General features: G+C 39.8%; 2 protein-coding genes across 3 annotated transcripts; one reads left to right on the top strand and one right to left on the bottom strand.

Moving 5' to 3' along the window:
* Positions 1-934: 934 nt before the first annotated feature.
* Positions 935-7,746, bottom strand: LOC142969712 (non-selective voltage-gated ion channel VDAC2). 2 transcript variants are annotated; one of them, XM_076109828.1, is made up of 9 exons: positions 7,601-7,746; positions 6,130-6,200; positions 5,420-5,469; positions 3,953-4,105; positions 3,814-3,866; positions 3,473-3,694; positions 2,756-2,906; positions 2,598-2,659; positions 935-1,716 (listed from the first exon to the last, which is right to left on the bottom strand). In XM_076109828.1, exons 2-9 carry the CDS (start codon positions 6,194-6,196, stop codon positions 1,473-1,475), a joined length of 1,002 nt encoding a protein of 333 aa, XP_075965943.1. In that variant the 5' UTR covers positions 6,197-6,200; positions 7,601-7,746; the 3' UTR covers positions 935-1,472. The 2 variants fall into 2 exon arrangements, with proteins under 2 accessions (XP_075965943.1, XP_075965863.1); XM_076109748.1 differs by having other exon boundaries at positions 1,575-1,716; positions 2,602-2,659.
* An 868-nt stretch (positions 7,747-8,614) lies between these two features.
* Positions 8,615-19,909, top strand: slc25a1b (slc25a1 solute carrier family 25 member 1b). Its single transcript, XM_076109653.1, has 9 exons — positions 8,615-8,957; positions 14,882-14,989; positions 16,240-16,339; positions 16,654-16,792; positions 17,028-17,112; positions 17,203-17,307; positions 17,408-17,523; positions 17,611-17,684; positions 18,471-19,909. The coding sequence occupies exons 1-9, from the start codon at positions 8,846-8,848 to the stop codon at positions 18,583-18,585; spliced, it is 954 nt and encodes a 317-aa protein (XP_075965768.1). The 5' UTR covers positions 8,615-8,845; the 3' UTR covers positions 18,586-19,909.
* The last annotated feature ends 95 nt before the right edge of the window (positions 19,910-20,004 follow it).

Here is a 20,004-nt window from a genome sequence, read left to right as displayed (position 1 = left end):
AATTAGGGCTGTACCGAATAGTTAAGAGCTTTATTTATAACGTTCTAAATCAACGTTTGAATGCTGCACAGTGGCAGATAAAGATCAGGCTACACTAATATCTTTGTATTATTCTTTGGGTAGAATCAGATTCCAGTGGTGGCCGCTAAGAATTTTTACGTTGCAAACAAAAAATCAGCACCAGCTACCAGTCAAATGCTAAAATATGCAAGTGGCTGCTAGAAAAAAGCTAATTTATTGTGTGACTGGTAGATTTTGGAGCCAGAGTACAGTAGCATGTGGACAAAAAAAGTTCATTTCCAATCTTACTGTCAGGTCCAAAAAGTCAAAATCTATTGAAAAAAGATAGATGTAATCATTTAAGAAATGTTCACAAAATGTTTTTATCTAACGGAATATCTCTAATATCTATATTTGTTGGCGTTTAGCCTTTTAAAAACAAAACTGTACTTGCAATCAAAAAACTGTCCGAGTTATATTTATTCAAGAAAGTTGATTTAATAAAAACAGACTAACTCCAATAAGCCAATAAATAACTGTATTTATTCAAACTGATGATTTTGTGTATTCTTTTTAGCTTTTCAAATGTAAGCGCTGTCAAACGTTCAGCCCAAAGTCAACGTACTTGTTCTACCTTGTTATGTGGATGAGGAAAAAGAGACAACTTGTATGAGACAAGATTTTTAATTTCTTTTTTTTTATTATTTGAATTCCCTTAGTTGACATTGGAAACAAAACGAGGTACTGTGTCTAAGTGACAAAGAAAGATGAGCCGTAGACTCATAATGTCACAATTAGATGGAGAGAAAAAACCCAAAAATATCAGAAACAAATAGGAGAGTCATGTGGGAGACAGCGACCCGCTTCCATAGTCCTATGAAAGCGCTTTGATCGGAGTCACTCGGAGGTCAATAAACTGTTGTATGTACAGATCTGAGGAGTGAAGGTTGTTTTTATTGAGAAGAGAAGAGAGCAGCGACGGCAACGAGAGGAAACAGCAGACGCAAAAACATCTCTATCCTCACGGTCCTTTGTGACGATAGATGAAAACAATAGTGTAGAAATGCAAACTAACTACATGAGAAGATTCCACGACATTGATCTCACCTACCGGTAAAGACAAAGGATCAAAGAGAGGAGCATCTGAGCAGACCTTCATCGTTTGTAAAATGTCCTTCATTCACCAACTCAGCCTCAATATTTCAGTCATATATTCATGAAATGTGTGAAACATTTAAACGGATTAAATAGTAACAAGTGCTCCAAACGCACCTTTTTATATTCTTTTTAACCAGCAAGTAAGCTTTGAGCTCCACCTTTTCTTTCTTACTTACATGCTTTTATTAAAGGAAGGCAGGACGCGACCGAAGAACAGAAGCTACACATCAACGACGACCTACGGGGGGGGGGGGGGGATAACTTAGTGTCGTAATAATCCAGTTTCAGGATCGACGACCTCGCAACTCGTCTGTTTAAGCTCGACGCCGAGGCTCCGCCATCACTGTCAGAAGATGCTCATGAAATGTGTGGACGATGGGGGAGGAAGTGTGTGTGTGTGTGTGTGTGGGGGGGGGTGATGTGGTTCGGGGGTCTCTTTTCTTTTTCCTCTTCTTTGTCCTCCTCGTTACGCCTCCAGCTCGAAGCCCATCCCCACCTTGTGACCGCCGGCGTTGAAGTTCTTCCCGTCGATCAGAGCTGAGAGAGTAACCTTCACGCCTGCAGAGACACGACGCATGTTACTGTGAGACCTTTATGTTCAAATAACTTTATTCAATATCTGTTTGACATGAACAGGACTTAAATAAATGTACTGAAGGGACAATACCACCTGCAATTATTTACTAAATTCAGATTTATTTAATTTATTCATCCCCATTTCTGTGAGATCTTCCCAACAGAACATAATAATAATAATAGTGATATAATTAATTTAATTAAAGTGACCTGGGCCATATGGAAAGCAGCAGAAACAAATCTTATCAGAAACATGATACATTTATAGCTCGTGTTACCGTGTAAGACTTTGTAATCCCGTCTAAATGAAATGTTTAAACAGTTAAAGACTCGCAGATGAAGCAGGAACATCTTGAACCTTTTTCTCTCCTAACTGTTAGAACGGCTACGTTCTACGTTCTGTTTTTAATCGGTTGCTGTTTTCCCGTCGGAGGGAGGAAACGCGTTCAGACATGCAGACGGTGTTGTGATACTACAGTTTGGCTCGGGTTCCGTCTTTTCCGGTCCGGTCGGGTTTCGAGCTGAAACCGGTTTGATTTTCAGAACCGGCTGAACCGGAATTTGTCATTTTCAATAAGAAAAGCTACCTGTGCCAACGGCGTTAAACCGTTATGACAACGTGATTGACATGTCAACCAATCACAGCAGACGTAGTGAGTTCAGTCATTGTTATTCTGCACTGAAGACATGTTCTAGTTCTCTCTACTTCTAGTCATGATGGTTCTGTTTCTATAGAGGTTCAGGACTTTTATTTTGTAGTCAAAGTTAAGACCACAGAATGTGACTTAAGTTTTGTTAAGAGGTGTTAAGAGGAACGTGTTATCTATGAACCTCTGAGGACTCCTCGTAGTAAGATAAGACGCCTACCTGGCCGGAGGCTCTGAGTGTAACCCACTCCGATCAGACTGGCGTTGTTGACTTTGGCCTGCGGGGGTTAAAACGTGATGAGACGTTAAAACAAAATGGCAGAATAGTTTGTGAGGATTTGCCTTCACAGAGGAGCACAACCAGCAGCACTCACAGACAGAGAGGCGTCTTTGTCCAGCTTGTATTTGGCGGCGATGCCGAAGCGAGTGTTGTTGCTGCCGGCGGTCCAAGCCAGAGTCACCGCCGTCTCCAGCTCCTCGTTCACCTTCTGGTAGATGGAGCCGCCGAACTCGGTCCCGTCGTTACTGAGGCGGGAAAGATTCAGAGAACACGAGTCACCCATTGGTCTATAGACTGATGTTATGAAGCCAGAGTTCGGCATTTTGGCATTTTTTGCAGCCAGTGAACAGGAAGTGACCATATGTGGACTGAGGAGGAGTGACGTAGAGACGGCGTATACGTCTCTGGTAGAGACCTGTCAATCACCGTGTAGCCCCGCCCTAAAGCATCCCCTGCTTTATGGTCTGTGTGACTCTAAATGGACCATAATGTACTAAATGAACATCATGCTGTATTGAAGAAGACTTGAAACTAGAGATTGAGACCATAAACTCATGTTTACAATGTTTACTGAGGTAATAAATCAAGAGAGAAGTAGTCATTTTCTCATAGACTTCTATACAACCAGAGGAGTCGCCCCCTGGTGGACACTAGAGAGAATGCAGCTTTAACACAGGAAGCTTTGGCTTCACTCGACAGAACCGGAGGTTTTCCGTCTGGTCTGAACCTTGATGTTCGACTGATCTTCTTACAGGAAGTTGTTTCAGAGTCTATGTTCTCTTCTTCTGGACTGTAATCGGTGAGTACTCACACGTTGGTGTGCAGCTGGAAGTCTCCGGCTTTGTACCCGAGGGCGAAGTTGTTCTGGGCCAGTTTGGACTTGGCCGTGTCGAAGGCCATCTGGTAGCCGGCAATCCAGCCCTCGTAGCCCAACACGGCGGCGGCGTGGATGATGGGACCCTCGAAGTCCACGTCGCAGCCCAGGTTCACGAAGTCACGCTTATAGGCCGTCTTCAGCTTTCCACTCTTCTTACTGAGAATATGGATTCATAGGGTTAAAGGTTAGGTCATCTCTTAATGTAAGGTCTGACCCACAGTTCTGATTCTACGAGTTCAAATATCAAAGATTCGTACAAACAAGCGTCGTCTCACCCTGTGTTTGGTACAAAAGACGTCTCCAGAGCAACCTTCAGTCCTTGAGTCAGCTGTAGGTAAAGTAAAGTGTTAAACCTTCATATTAAACAATGCTGCGTGTGTGTGTGTGTGTGTGTGTGTGTGTGTCATGACGGACCTGGTCCTCCACGGTGACCTCGGTGGCCAGCGTGTTGTCCGTGTTCCACTTCTGGTTGAAGCTCAGGCCGAGCTCCTTCATCTTGTATTTGGTCTCCAGGCTTCCGGCGGCCTTCCCCGTGTCCGTGTTGCTGGATCCAGATGTGTTGAACTCCTGTCGGGAGGACATCGCTTATGAGTACAAAGACGTCGATGAGACGCAGTAACAGCAGGACGGAGGTCAGATTATCATCTGGAGGGCTGCACCAAATAGTCTGTATGTTTCTAACATAACTAAATATTCAGCTTCAATCTGTATTTGTTGGCGTTTCACTGCAGTCATAAAACTAATATCTTCATTAAAGACAGTTGATTTAATAAAAACTAAAGACTTGTTTAATCTGAAGAATCACTTTATTCATAACCTCAATATCAGACTCTCCCGCTTGCTGCACTAACGTATTTAATTCATAAACTACAATAACAAACAATACTTTATCTTTTAGGGTGACGACGTCATAAAACATGACGACAGACGTCGAATAAAGACTTTTGGTACGGCCCTAGTTATCATGAAATATGAGAAGCATTATGAGCAAAACATAAAGAGACGTTAAACAACAGAACACGACTGAGACAAAATGTGAAATCATTATTAAACTGTAAATAAAACGCATCAGACAACAGACGACCAGAGACTGAACATGAATCCATGCGGGACACCAGGAACATAAGATGGACAGAAGACTGATGAATGTTGATATTATGATGTAAATTATGACTAAACATTCACGTTTTTATTATTTCTATTCATTTAAACGTCTGTAAGAGCCGCAGAATTAAAAAAGTGCTTTTAGTGAGTTGACATAAATGTAACTGAATTAAATGAGCAGATATCGTCTCGTATCGTGAAAAACTTTGTAATATCACAAAATATTACATCGTCCAAATAATCAATCTCATATAATTCAGAGATGAAAGTTGTGATTTAAGCCTCGAGTTCATTGATGGAAGATGTCGCACTAAACTAAAAGATGGCTTAAAAACTGGAGGAAACGTTCGACTGATATTTGAAAAGTTCGATGTGATTGTGAGCGATGACAGAACATGGAACGCACAAACACAGATATTCATGCTGCGTGAATGATCACAAAGACAAACGATGGCGGTGGTTATTATTATTATTATGAATAAACAGCAGCTCTGACACCTTCTTACCATCTACATTAGAGTCCGGTGCAGAAGAGCAGCAGCAGCATGGAGACAGAGCAGCGGTTAGGAGACACACACAGGCCACAAACACACTAACGGGGGTTCATAGTCGTATTTCTTTAAGACGGAGAACAAGTTCAGCAGATCTGCATCAGCGACACCTTCACGCTCCGGGTTACAGCAGGAGCTCAGGTAGAAGCGGAGGGTCATTTTAGGAGGTATGCAGGACAAGGGAAAGCAGAAAGCATCGAGAGAGAAATGACAAAAGCTTCCTCACCACTCCACTCTGTGATTTGGTCTTCAGGTCCAGCTTCACGACTCCAAAGCCTGGTTCAGTCACAGAGAGAGGAGGTGAGTAGAAATCCAGCGCAGGAAGATGCAGAGGAACATTTTAGGATTTATATAAATCATTAGCAATAGAGAAAATAGCTGGAGCCAGGAGACGGCTAGCTTAGCTTAGCATAAAGTCTCGTCTTTACCCTGTAAAACCACAACTTGTCTTTTTAACATTTCAGGTTTTGTACAGATTAAACAGAAGAGCTATAACATGTTAATGTTTATATTTCTTTTTTAATCCTTGAAGAGAGCCAGGCTTTTATGCTAAGCTAAGCTAACGTGTCCTGACTGAAGTCACATTTTACAAAATAAAAATACTTGATTTTTCTATACTTTTTTGCATCATTGTGATAAAGTAACTTTGTTCGTATTAAATGTAATCATTAACGATCACACATCGTGTTATAATAATGTTATTTTGTTCATATTTTGATATTACATACCTACTTTAAAGCTAGGTACTGTATTTAATCTGCCCCACTGGCACCAGCATCATCCGTCTGTACGTTAAAGAACGGGCTGCGTGTTCTACCGTAACATCATCCGTCTGTACGTTAAAGAACGGGCTGCGTGTTCTACCGTAACATCATCCGTCTGTACGTTAAAGAACGGGCTGCGTGTTCTACCGGTTGGGGCTCAGACTGAACTCACCGTAGCCTTTGCTGAAGATGTCCTTGGCGGACTTGCCCAGGTCCGAGTATGAAGGAGGGACGGCCATCGTGCTGCAGGAGAGAACGTCGGTAATGAGATCAGTGACACTCACGTTTACAACGCTGCCGTCATGATTCAGTGCTTAAAGGATATAAACCAGCAGCTAAAAGTGGAACAATACGTCTCTTCTTCTTGTGAGGGATTAATGTAGATAAAGGAAATAAATAAACGGATGCAGGAGGACTGCTGCCTCACACTCACTACGTACTGCACTTGTACTATAAAGACTCTCACATACACACACGTTGTACTACCGTTGACGCTGTGCTGAACTACAGAGTATTTGTAAACCACTGACAGTACTGTGTATATCAGATCTATAGCTACATCTGGTTAGATGCAAAACTGCATTTTTTGTTTTCCTCGGTGCCTGAACTCGATGACAATAAAGATGAATCTAATCTAATATATTCATCATCAGGGGAGACGGTCACATTAACGTCATCCACCATGATGGTGCACCTCTAGAAAAGCTTCCCCTCACAGGGCCTTTAACAGTTTACATTTAAATTAAAAGTCAATCCACTTTAAACAATTCAATAGATATCATAGAATCAAAGAACCACGTCTGCAGGTGAGCTCCAGCAGAAAGGGAACAAGCTGTTCCTTAAGAGCAGCTGGGATGCTGAACAGCAAATGGGCTCGACAATGAAAGCTATAAAGCCACAAACATATGTGTATATGTACATACATTTAACCCAGAACATGAGCACAAATATATACAGAAATACTTTAAATAGCTGAGCTAGCAGATGCTCAAGCATCAGAACAAAAGGCTCTCAAGGTTGTAAAGAAGAAGGGCCCTGATGCTGGTGATGCTGCTGCTGGAGATGAGTCCACTGACTGAACAGCTGCTCTTACATTTACAGAAAGTCTCTATATCTTCAAGCATTTACAAAGTGATGGTGCAGCATCTTATTCTGGGACAAAGGACAGCAGATGGGCCGGTGAACAGAGGTGTGTGGGGGGTGACTGCTAGCTAGCTGCTGTGTGAGCAGTAACAAGCTAACAGTTAGCTAACTAGCAATAAAAAGAGACGACAGATGGACACTGACTAACTGGTATAGCTAGTTATTAACTGCTCATGGCATTCTGCTTGCGCGCACACACACACACACACACACACACCTTTGCAGCTTAGCTAGCTAGCTAGCCACACACTAATAAAGTGGCTAAATGCGTGGCTAACGTGAATCTCTGCACTATTAAACCTCATCAACCAAGGATTAAACTGTACATTGCAAGGCTAAAACATCATTACATAACAGAGCTAACCGTTAGCTTAAATCGCCCACGATGCTAGGCTAACCTTGGAGAGAAACGAACCGTTATCTAGGCAGCGGTTGGTAACACGTTGTTATGACGTATTATAAAGCTTTATTAAGATTTATTTTTATTTATGTCTCCTTACCGGTGCTAAAGGAGTCTGGAAGGAGGAGTCTGTGGAACTGTCCCTGTCGTGATGCTGCTGAGTGGATTGACAGTTAGCTTAGTTTAGTAGTGTCTATAGGGCACAATGAAGGAGACATATGGAGCATGCGCAGTAGCGGTGAGAAAGACGAACAAAGAGTCGATACAAAAGCAAGATAGTAATCCCACAAATCCGCTAAAACCTCAACCGAGTAGTTGTACACCAGATAGAAACGTTTACTTGAAGAGAAAGATCAAGAAATTGATCAATAAAAGTTTATCAAGGATACAGAAATATTTCTAATGTATTTATAAGAAGCCCCTGGTCATTGAGGTTCATAATATATTTCTATATAATTATAATCACATTATTATTGTAATTATTACAAATATCACAATAATAAATAAATAATAATACGTATTATTATTACTATATTAGTAGTAGTAGTAATACAGTGACGACCATACAAATTATAATACTTATATGATTATAATAATTATATAAAAATATAATATGAAATAATCATCAAAGTTCTTTTAAAGAGAAACAATTGTATAAAATGTAACAAATACAGTGGTGCAACAAGTACTCAGATGTTCGAAAAAGTAGCAATATTACTATATATATATACTTTACTCAAGTTTTGAGGTACTTGGCATTTTCCATTAAATTTTTACATATATATAAATATTATTCATATATATATATAAGTATTTTTACACATTTATTTATTTCTGTATAAGAGTGTGAGAAACAGTCGTATTTAAATAAATAAATGAAAAATATAAAAATACTCTTGTATATAAATATATACACAAGAGTATTTTTATATTTGTATTTATCTCTGTATAACAGTGTGAAACAGCGCCCTCTACAGGCGATCCGTCGTATTTAAAGTAATTCAGCTCTTTGCAGAGAATCTCTCCGGTCCTCCTTAAATGTTAGTGACAAACATGGCGTTTTTTTCCGTGGGGGGGAAGTGTCGTGTCCGACCCCGCCCGGAGTGAACACTGACTCGACGTTATCAGCCTCTGAGCAACACGGAGGGTAACTTTATCAGCTCCGGAGCTGAACCTGAAAGTCCAACGGTCAATGTTTTGTGCATCGGGACTCCTGCACGAGGCGCTCCCAGACTGGATCCGGGCTCGAAGCGTGCTGACCGGGTGTGAAGCGACCGAGCACGTCCGTATTGACACGTACAACAACAACAAAATAAAGAAAAGTTAAGCCGGAGGTGTCGCAGTCATGTCTGGACAACCGAGATTCGTGAGCCCGTTTTACAGACCCGGGTGTCTGGCGGCTGCAGCTCCAGCGGGGAAAGCCAACCTCACGCACCCGGGGAAGGCGATCCTGGCCGGTAAGAATAAGTTTTACTCCGCACACTCCTTCCTGCACACATGGACTGTTTACAAAGTTTAAGGGCGTGTGCACTTGCGTGCAGATGTGGTCCAGAGACTGCAGCACTGTCACTACACTTGTCTTAAATACACATTAAAGGTAAAGTAAATGGGGAATCCTGCAGCACTACTCATGAATGAGCTCATGCACGTCCTTCATGACTCGAGCAGCACCTTTAAACATTTTTTAAACTGTATCCACAGATCATTTCCAGAGAAACACAGACTGACATGATGAACTCTGATGGTCTTGTTGGTCAATCAGTGACAGACGCTCAGAAAAATGCCAGTGTAATGTTGCAACATCAACATGATGTAAGAAAGACTTTGCTGCTGAACCTTAAAAGTTCATGTAGGTGTTTGTGCATTACTGTCAGCAGTAGTGCAAGAAGTATTTAGATCCTTTACTTAAGTAAAAGTTCTGATATTACACTGTAGAAATACTCCACTACAAGTAAAAAGTACTGAAATATTCAACATCAACACTCAAAGGAACACTTCATCCTTCAGTTTATCATAAGCATTCAACATCAACACATAAAGGAACACTTCATCCTTCAGTTTATCACAAACATTCAACATCAACACATAAAGGAACACTTCATCCTTCAGTTTATCACAAGCATTCAACATCAACACATAAAGGAACACTTCATCCTTCAGTTTATCACAAACATTCATCATCAACACATAAAGGAACACTTCATCCTTCAGTTTATCACAAACATTCAACATCAACACATAAAGGAACACTTCATCCTTCAGTTTATCACAAACATTCAACACCAACACATAAAGGAACACTTCATCCTTCAGTTTATCACAAACATTCATCATCAACACATAAAGGAACACTTCATCCTTCAGTTTATCACAAACATTCAACATCAACACATAAAGGAACACTTCATCCTTCAGTTTATCACAAACATTCATCATCAACACATAAAGGAACACTTCATCCTTCAGTTTATCACAAACATTCAACATCAACACATAAAGGAACACTTCATCCTTCAGTTTATCACAAACATTCAACACCAACACATAAAGGAACACTTCATCCTTCAGTTTATCACAAACATTCAACATCAATACATAAAGGAACACTTCATCCTTCAGTTTATCACAAACATTCAACACCAACACATAAAGGAACACTTCATCCTTCAGTTTATCACAAACATTCAACATCAACACATAAAGGAACACTTCATCCTTCAGTTTATCACAAACATTCATCATCAACACATAAAGGAACACTTCATCCTTCAGTTTATCACAAACATTCAACATCAACACATAAAGGAACACTTCATCCTTCAGTTTATCACAAACATTCAACACCAACACATAAAGGAACACTTCATCCTTCAGTTTATCACAAACATTCAACATCAATACATAAAGGAACACTTCATCCTTCAGTTTATCACAAACATTCATCATCAACACATAAAGGAACACTTCATCCTTCAGTTTATCACAAACATTCAACATCAACACATAAAGGAACACTTCATCCTTCAGTTTATCACAAACATTCATCATCAACACATAAAGGAACACTTCATCCTTCAGTTTATCACAAACATTCAACATCAACACATAAAGGAACACTTCATCCTTCAGTTTATCACAAACATTCAACACCAACACATAAAGGAACACTTCATCCTTCAGTTTATCACAAACATTCAACATCAATACATAAAGGAACACTTCATCCTTCAGTTTATCACAAACATTCATCATCAACACATAAAGGAACACTTCATCCTTCAGTTTATCACAAACATTCAACATCAATACATAAAGAAACACTTCATCCTTCAGTTTATCACAAACATTCAACACCAACACATAAAGAAACACTTCATCCTTCAGTTTATCACAAACATTCAACATCAACACATAAAGGAACACTTCATCCTTCAGTTTATCACAAACATTCAACATCAATACATAAAGAAACACTTCATCCTTCAGTTTATCACAAACATTCAACACCAACACATAAAGAAACACTTCATCCTTCAGTTTATCACAAACATTCAACATCAATACATAAAGGAACACTTCATCCTTCAGTTTATCACAAACATTCAACATCAATACATAAAGAAACACTTCATCCTTCAGTTTATCACAAACATTCAACACCAACACATAAAGAAACACTTCATCCTTCAGTTTATCACAAACATTCAACATCAACACATAAAGGAACACTTCATCCTTCAGTTTATCACAAACATTCAACATCAACACATAAAGGAACACTTCATCCTTCAGTTTATCACAAACATTCATCATCAACACATAAAGGAACACTTCATCCTTCAGTTTATCACAAACATTCAACATCAACACATAAAGGAACACTTCATCCTTCAGTTTATCACAAACATTCATCATCAACACATAAAGGAACACTTCATCCTTCAGTTTATCACAAACATTCATCATCAACACATAAAGGAACACTTCATCCTTCAGTTTATCACAAACATTCAACATCAACACATAAAGAAACACTTCATCCTTCAGTTTATCACAAACATTCAACATCAACACATAAAGGAACACTTCATCCTTCAGTTTATCACAAACATTCAACATCAACACATAAAGGAACACTTCATCCTTCAGTTTATCACAAACATTCAACATCAACACATAAAGGAACACTTCATCCTTCAGTTTATCACAAACATTCAACACCAACACATAAAGGAACACTTCATCCTTCAGTTTATCACAAACATTCAACATCAACACATAAAGGAACACTTCATCCTTCAGTTTATCACAAACATTCAACATCAACACATAAAGGAACACTTCATCCTTCAGTTTATCACAAACATTCAACATCAACACATAAAGGAACACTTCATCCTTCAGTTTATCACAAACATTCAACATCAACACATAAAGGAACACTTCATCCTTCAGTTTATCACAAACATTCAACACCAACACATAAAGGAACACTTCATCCTTCAGTTTATCACAAACATTCAACATCAACACATAAAGGAACACTTCATCATTCAGTTTATCACAAACATTCAACATCAACACATAAAGGAACACTTCATCCTTCAGTTTATCACAAACATTCAACACCAACACATAAAGGAACACTTCATCCTTCAGTTTATCACAAACATTCAACATCAACACATAAAGGAACACTTCATCCTTCAGTTTATCACAAACATTCAACATCAACATATAAAGGAACACTTCATCCTTCAGTTTATCACAAACATTCAACATCAACACATAAAGGAACACTTCATCCTTCAGTTTATCACAAACATTCAACACCAACACATAAAGGAACACTTCATCCTTCAGTTTATCACAAACATTCAACATCAACACATAAAGGAACACTTCATCCTTCAGTTTATCACAAACATTCAACATCAACACATAAAGGAACACTTCATCCTTCAGTTTATCACAAACATTCACATCAACACATAAAGGAACACTTCATCCTTCAGTTTATCACAAACATTCAACATCAACACATAAAGGAACACTTCATCCTTCAGTTTATCACAAACATTCAACATCAACACATAAAGAAACACTTCATCCTTCAGTTTATCACAAACATTCAACATCAACACATAAAGGAACACTTCATCCTTCAGTTTATCACAAACATTCAACATCAACACATAAAGGAACACTTCATCCTTCAGTTTATCACAAACATTCAACATCAACACATAAAGAAACACTTCATCCTTCAGTTTATCACAAACATTCAACATCAACACATAAAGAAACACTTCATCCTTCAGTTTATCACAAACATTCAACATCAACACATAAAGGAACACTTCATCCTTCAGTTTATCACAAACATTCAACATCAACACATAAAGAAACACTTCATCCTTCAGTTTATCACAAACATTCAACATCAACACATAAAGGAACACTTCATCCTTCAGTTTATCACCGTAAAAAAGTACAATATTTACCTCTAAATGGGAATAATCAAATAAAGTACAAGTACCTTGAAGTTGTACCTAAGTACAGTACTTAGTAAATGTACACCCCCCCCTGTCAGCAGTTCTGTGCGTGTTTTCTATCAACCTTGTGACCTTTCACTGTGAGCTCGGAGGCCTCAGGTCATCACGATGACAAAGCACTTTGCTCCGTCAGCTTCTGCTCACATTCAACAGGTTCAGATGATCATCAACGCTGTTTGTTACGCAATCATTAATCATTCCAGATGTGCAGTAAAACTGCTGTAGAGACTGTTTTATATTGAGTAGTGGGAAGTAATCAAGACGCACTACTACATCTCAGAGGTAACTATTGTACTTTTGACAATAAATTACGATAACAAGTATCTTTAAAAGAAAGAAGTAAATAAACACTGAACACACACTAAAATACTTCTCCACGTGTTCGCACACGTCTGACTCGATAAACTGGTTCTAAATCTTCTCCCCCAGTTTGAACTAAACAGATTCTTGTTTGCAGACGATGTGACTGAGTTGTTTTTTTGATGCAAACTTAATTTGTAGGTCCGGCTGCAGCAGCTTTAACTGAAGGAATGCCTGTGAGTGCAGCTCGAAGGCTGTAATCTAGTGATTGCACAACGGGTGTGTTGTGTTTCTCTGCACGGCCTTTTGGTGGAACGAATGCACGTTAAAAGCATCAATAAAAGCCACTTTTATTATATACAAACAGAGGATTAATTCAAGCTTTTATCAATGAAAAACAGTGTTTAGGATTATTGTATTACAGCTGTAAAAATGTGTTTTTTTTAAACAATAACTCACTCATCAAAGGTGTAGTGTGAGCATTCTGAGACGTCAACAGAGGCAGGTGTAACATGTCGAACTTGTTTCCTCCACTTGAACACGTGGAGCCCATCAGAGGAGCTGCTGTAGATGTGTGTGCGTGTGCGTGTGCGTGCGTGTGTCCGTGCGTGCGTGAGAGAGAGCTCTGAGGGGCCAACACACCCCCTAGAGTTGGGAGTCAGGCCATGGGTGGGAGGGTCTGTGGGCCGGATCACACAGGTCAGCTGAGCCAATCAGCTGCCGGCTGAGGGTTTGCTGTTCAACGGCAGATGTGTGACATCCGGGTTTTTAAGGTGGCGCTGCTTATTAATGTGTGAAACACAGACGAGCACAGATGATTATTAATAAACTAATAAAGGAAAACTTCACCTTTTATTTACCTAGAAACTTCAACTTTATGTTACCTCACCAGCAATACTGTTATTTATCTACTATATATTATTTTTGTATTTATTTCTAATTTATCTCTTTTAAAGAATAATTTCTGCTGTTTTTAATGATCTTTTTTTTCTTGCATTTGTGTTTTTATTTATATTTTGTTGTTATATTGAATGTTTTTGTCTGAAATGTGCATTATAAATAAAGTTTTATTATCATTTATTTTTTGTTGTGAAAAAAACAGCAGGAATACTTTAACAAGATAAGCGTGATTAATATGACCTGTTTAAAACCAAACTTTTAATACTTTCCATACTTACAAATCATGCTTTACACTTTGTGAAACTACGAAGTATTTGAGTGTAAAAGTACAACATTATTTTATTCAGTAGGGTCAACAAAGCGTTGCAAAAAGATCATGAATTCGGTTTATTACAATACTTTTGCACATACAAGGAATTTGCAATTATAAAAGACATCATTTAAGAATAGAAAATATAGCAGTAAAGTAGTAGAAAAACTACATTTCAACAATCAGTCATTGTTAATACTGGCAGTCTGAACACTTCTTTCTCCCTGAAATGCACAAAATAAGAAACCTTTTAACGTGTTATTGTCTCGTCAGAATGAGTCTCGTCTTAACGGCGTGTTTGTCACCGTTGTTTCAGGCGGGCTCGCGGGAGGCATCGAGATCTGCATCACCTTCCCCACAGAGTACGTGAAAACACAGCTGCAGCTGGACGAGAAGGCCAATCCTCCCAAATACAAAGGCATCGGTGGGTTCAGCTTCTGTTTCCTTTAAGTTCTCTGCTGTCATTAAATGTGATGCTGACGGAACCACGTGTGACCACTTTGATGAACCTCAATGGTCAATGCATGGTTCGATTATTACCTATTGTTACGCTATTATCTCTGTAAAGGTAGAGTTAATGCCTGAGAGCTGCTGCATTGCATTCATAAAGTGGCCACTGGCTCTATATATTGTCTGTACACGTTACATAGAGGTAAAGGTAACTGGTCCAGGAATGTTTGACCAGCAGTCGCTCTGAAACCCTCCATGACTGAGAGAGTTTAATGAACAATAAAACATTTGATTAACTCTGATATGTAGTCAGAACACATGGAAAAGACACAGCTAAATATTAGATAATAATGATATTACTGCACGGTGGTGTAGTGGCTAGCACCGTCACCTCACAGCAAGAGGTTCGATCCCGGGCGGTCCTTCTGTGTGGAGTTTGCACGTTCTCCCCGTGGCAGCGTGGGTTCCCTCCGGGTTCCTCCCACAGTCCAAAGACATGCAGCTTAAGTTATTTGGAGATGTGAATGTTTGTCTGTCGCTATATGTGCCCTGCGATAAACTTCGCCCAATGTTAGCTGTGTAGCGCCCCGCGACGCTGAATAGGATAATGGCATAATACAATTATCATCCAAAATCATCATTATTCTTGCTCTGTTTTTACTATTTGATTCCTTTTTAATCCCCTTTCATTTTGCATTACCTGCATTAATATTCATTTAGACAATAACGTATCTATGTGTCTGAATCGTGAATAACAGCAGCTCACTCATAGCCGTCTCAACCTTCTCACTTTATTCTGAAGATCCAGACCTCTGACCTTCTGCCCTTGAGGTAACAGTCCACAGAGGCGGCGTGTTGTTGCACAGATGTGTGAACTTTGTCTTTAGAAACTCGGTATGAAGGTTTGTTGTTGTTGAGGCTGCAGCGGACACACGAGGAGCCCAGAACATGGAGACTTTCATCATCATCGTTTAGAAAAGAGTTCATTCAACTCTGGAACAAGTGGGTCAGATATGAAACGAATGAATGACCCTGTAATGCTTTAGCTGAGGGAACCTCATCGACCCCTATTCCCCCCCCCCCCCCCCGCATGTTTTATAATCTAAGCTTCTGTCCCAAAATAAAGACTAAAATAAAACCATTTTAAAAAGCGAGAGGTTGATAACGGGGCAGCTGATTATGTTTCATGATGTGATTATAGAATTAACTCTGTGTCTCCTGCAGCGGACTGTGTGAAGCAGACGGTGAACGGTCACGGAGTGAAGGGTCTGTACCGAGGACTGAGCTCTCTGGTGTACGGATCCATACCCAAAGCAGCTGTCAGGTACACACACACACCTGTACACATGCACGCACACACACACCTGATCACGCACACACACACACACACACACACACCTATATACACACACCTGTACACATGCACGCACACACACACACACACACACCTGTATACACACACCTGTACACACGCACACACACACACCTGTATACACAAAAAAAAAGTTCTGCTTATTAATGACCAATAACCATGAGCAAAGCCTTTGTATCATATGAACCTTGTGTAGTAGTTGCTGTGTCACAATGTGTGCCGATTACTTCCTGTTTTGAGTCGTTGATCTTCTTCTTCTGCTTCAGATTCGGGGTGTTTGAGTTCATCAGTAATAAAATGCGCGATGAAAACGGAAAGCTGGACAGCAAGCGAGGATTCGTCTGCGGCCTCGGTGCCGGAGTCGCAGAGGCCATTTTTGTAGTTTGTCCCATGGAGACCGTTAAGGTAAAAAAAAACATTATTAAGAATGCATTTATGGATTATTGCCACCAGGTGTCACTTTCACTCGTCCAGTCCTCTCAAGTTAAAGGTGCAGCGTCCTCTCATGCAAATACAATATCCTTAATGTTGTTAATGTTGTTTCTGACTCTGTTTGCAGAAACTTGCATACGTCCGATTTTTAAAGGGTTTCTGCCTTCATTTTTGATTCTTCTTAATCATTATTATGATGTTATTTTAGGTGAAATTCATCCACGATCAGACATCAGCAAACCCAAAGTACAAGGGCTTTTACCATGGAGTGAGGGAGATTATTCGAGTTGAAGGTAAGGACGGTGTCTTCATCCGTGCAGGATGTGTTGCATCACTCTTCTCTTTATTTAATAATAATAACAATCTTTATCCTGTATCTGCAGGACTGAAGGGGACCTACCAAGGCCTCACAGCCACCGTGTTGAAACAAGGCTCCAACCAGGCCATCCGCTTCTACGTCATGACCTCCCTGAGGAACTGGTACAAAGGTGTGTGAGCCAATCACCTCCATCTCTTTTATAATCACCTCATGCAACCCAAAAAACAGGCAAAGAACCATCTTTTGTTTGTTCTTTTTAAACACTAAAGGCGACGACCCCAACAAAGCCATGAACCCTCTGTTAACGGGACTGTTTGGAGCCGTTGCTGGAGCTGCCAGCGTGTTTGGAAACACTCCGCTGGACGTCATTAAGACCAGAATGCAGGTTGGTTGAGTTTCTATGTTCACCTGCTGGAAGAATCTCACATCTTTAACGTCTGACTAACGTGTTCGTGTGTTTATTTATTAACAGGGTCTTGATGCTCACAAGTACAAAAGCACGATGGACTGCGCCGTCAAGATCATGAAGCACGAGGGACCGAAGGCGTAAGTTTACAGACAGAGTTTATTTACGGAGAATCACTTTACAAGCATTTATTTAGCGGTAATTTGCAGCAGAGTCGGCCTCCTGTCTTTAAAGGATTCACACTCTTTACACATCAATAATTCAGCATGAATTTGAATTGTCTTGAGAACAGAATGCATCCAAATCAGAGGCAACCTCCGGGTCTGAAGAGTGAAGGCAAAGCTTCAAGTGTTAAAGCTGCATTCTCTCTAGTGTCCACCAGGGGGCGACTCCTCTGGTTGTATAGAAGTCTATGAGAAAATGACTCTACTTCTCTCTTGATTTATTACCTCAGTAAACATTGTAAACATGAGTTTATGGTCTCAATCTCTAGTTTCAAGTCTTATTCAATACAGCATGATGTTCATTTAGTACATTATGGTCCATTTAGAGTCAAACAGACCATAAAGCAGGGGATGCTTTAGGGCGGGGCTACACGGTGATTGACAGGTCTCTACCAGAGACGTATACAGCGTCTCTACGTCACTCCTCCTCAGTCCTAATATGGTCACTTCCTGATCACTAGCTGCAAAAAAGCCAAGATGGCTACGGCCAAATCGCCACAAACCAATGGGTGACGTCACGACGACTACGTCCACTTCTGATGTACAGTTTATGATCCAAGTACCCAAATTTGGGAATGTTGTACATACAGAAACATTGTGTGTAACATCCCATATAATTCTATTGTGGTGTTTTGTGTAGAAAGGCGACCAGATTTTTGTGATAAGTGTTTAAAACCTCATACTTTCTTTTGTCCCGTTCAGGTTCTACAAAGGTACCGTGCCCCGGCTGGGTCGGGTGTGCATGGACGTGGCCATCGTCTTCATCATCTACGAGGAAGTCGTGAAGGTTCTCAACAAAGTTTGGAAGACGGACTGAAGCGGACATGACAGCGAGAGCTTCAGGACACCCGTTCACATCAGTAGTCTAGGTTCTGATATCTACCTCTAGAGAAGAGAAAGGGATCGGTTTGTTCTTTGATTTTATTTATAACTCAGCTACTACAAGTGGAAGCGTTCTCTGCATGAAGAAAGAAAGAAGCTCCAGATTGCAGAGTCGCTGCTTCCACTTGCTGTTTTTTTCTTAAATTCTAAAAGGGGGTCGTTCCTTCAGAGCTCAGGGAGGAGAAACGAGGCTTTCACTCAGATTGACTTGAGGAACGGGAACACTGTCAGCGCAGACAAACACTTTTATAGACTTAATATAAAGAGACACCAATACCCGACGTAATGTGATTTAGACACTGTAGACAAAAATGATACTTGAGCTGAGAGATTATACCAGAGATGAAAGATTTTAAAGCCCTCTTTATATGCAGATTTTCTTTCAAACTCATTATTTCATTCCAGAATCTGATGAAATATTTAATGTTCAGACGTCTTACGCTGCAGAGGCGACTGGTACATTAAGAACTAAATGCCTTAAATCACGATTGTCGGATTAATCACGATTGTAGGATCCATAGAGATGCAGGTTTTTATTAATTATTTACACAACTTCTTTAGAAATGCACATTTCCACTAAACAGTTGTTGAGGTGTTCAACTTTACTTTGCAGAGATGTTTTAAATCAATGAACCTACGAGATGCTATCTTAAAAACAAAGTGCCTATGTATTGATTTTGAGATCTTTTGAGATAAAGGATGATTGAATGTTGTACGTGCTTTAGTGACTACAGATGTTTTAATGTTGTTGCCCACGCTGCGGTGGTGCCGGGTGTTTGATTCCAGGCAGTTTCTGAGGTATTTCTGAGACGTTCGTATCTTCTAAATTCATCGAAGCTATTTTTTTAATGAATTTTTGCTTTTTCATTTTAAATTGCCTGATTGAGAAGTGCCATTAAAAGTGCCTTCCATCTCATTCCAGGAAGGACGAGTGCTTGAAGATTGCTTTTTATTGCAGATTCTGTTTTAAATTTTTAACTTTAATTATTGCCTTTTTACTTTTTACACCAACTGATGAGCCAATGTGCCAATTTCTGCTCAAAGCGATGTTCTGGGCTGCAGTTTGTAGCGTGTGAGTCTGGCCTGCAATGCTACTAATTGTTTTACAAATGTTTACTCCAGCTTGCTGTGTGTAGACTCAATGTCATATATTTAAATATCTTTAGGACATGAAAGAAACAATGAAAACCAAGTATTGTGCCTTCAGTCGAATTCATTTTAACAAGTATGCTCACAAATAAACATTTGATCAGACCGTTCATTTTGTCGTGTTTATTTATCACTATAAGGAGTGGTGGAACTTAAAGTTTACTGTGATTAACTTTGATCTGGTCCTGAACCAGTCTCAGTGTAG

This window comes from Anarhichas minor, unplaced genomic scaffold (assembly GCF_050575085.1).
Source record: "Anarhichas minor isolate MPS153535 unplaced genomic scaffold, ASM5057508v1 ptg000002l, whole genome shotgun sequence".
In the NCBI taxonomy this organism is placed as follows: domain Eukaryota; kingdom Metazoa; phylum Chordata; class Actinopteri; order Perciformes; family Anarhichadidae; genus Anarhichas; species Anarhichas minor.
The sequence above is the reverse complement of the archived record's forward strand: the minus strand, read 5'-3'. Positions and strand labels throughout refer to the sequence as shown.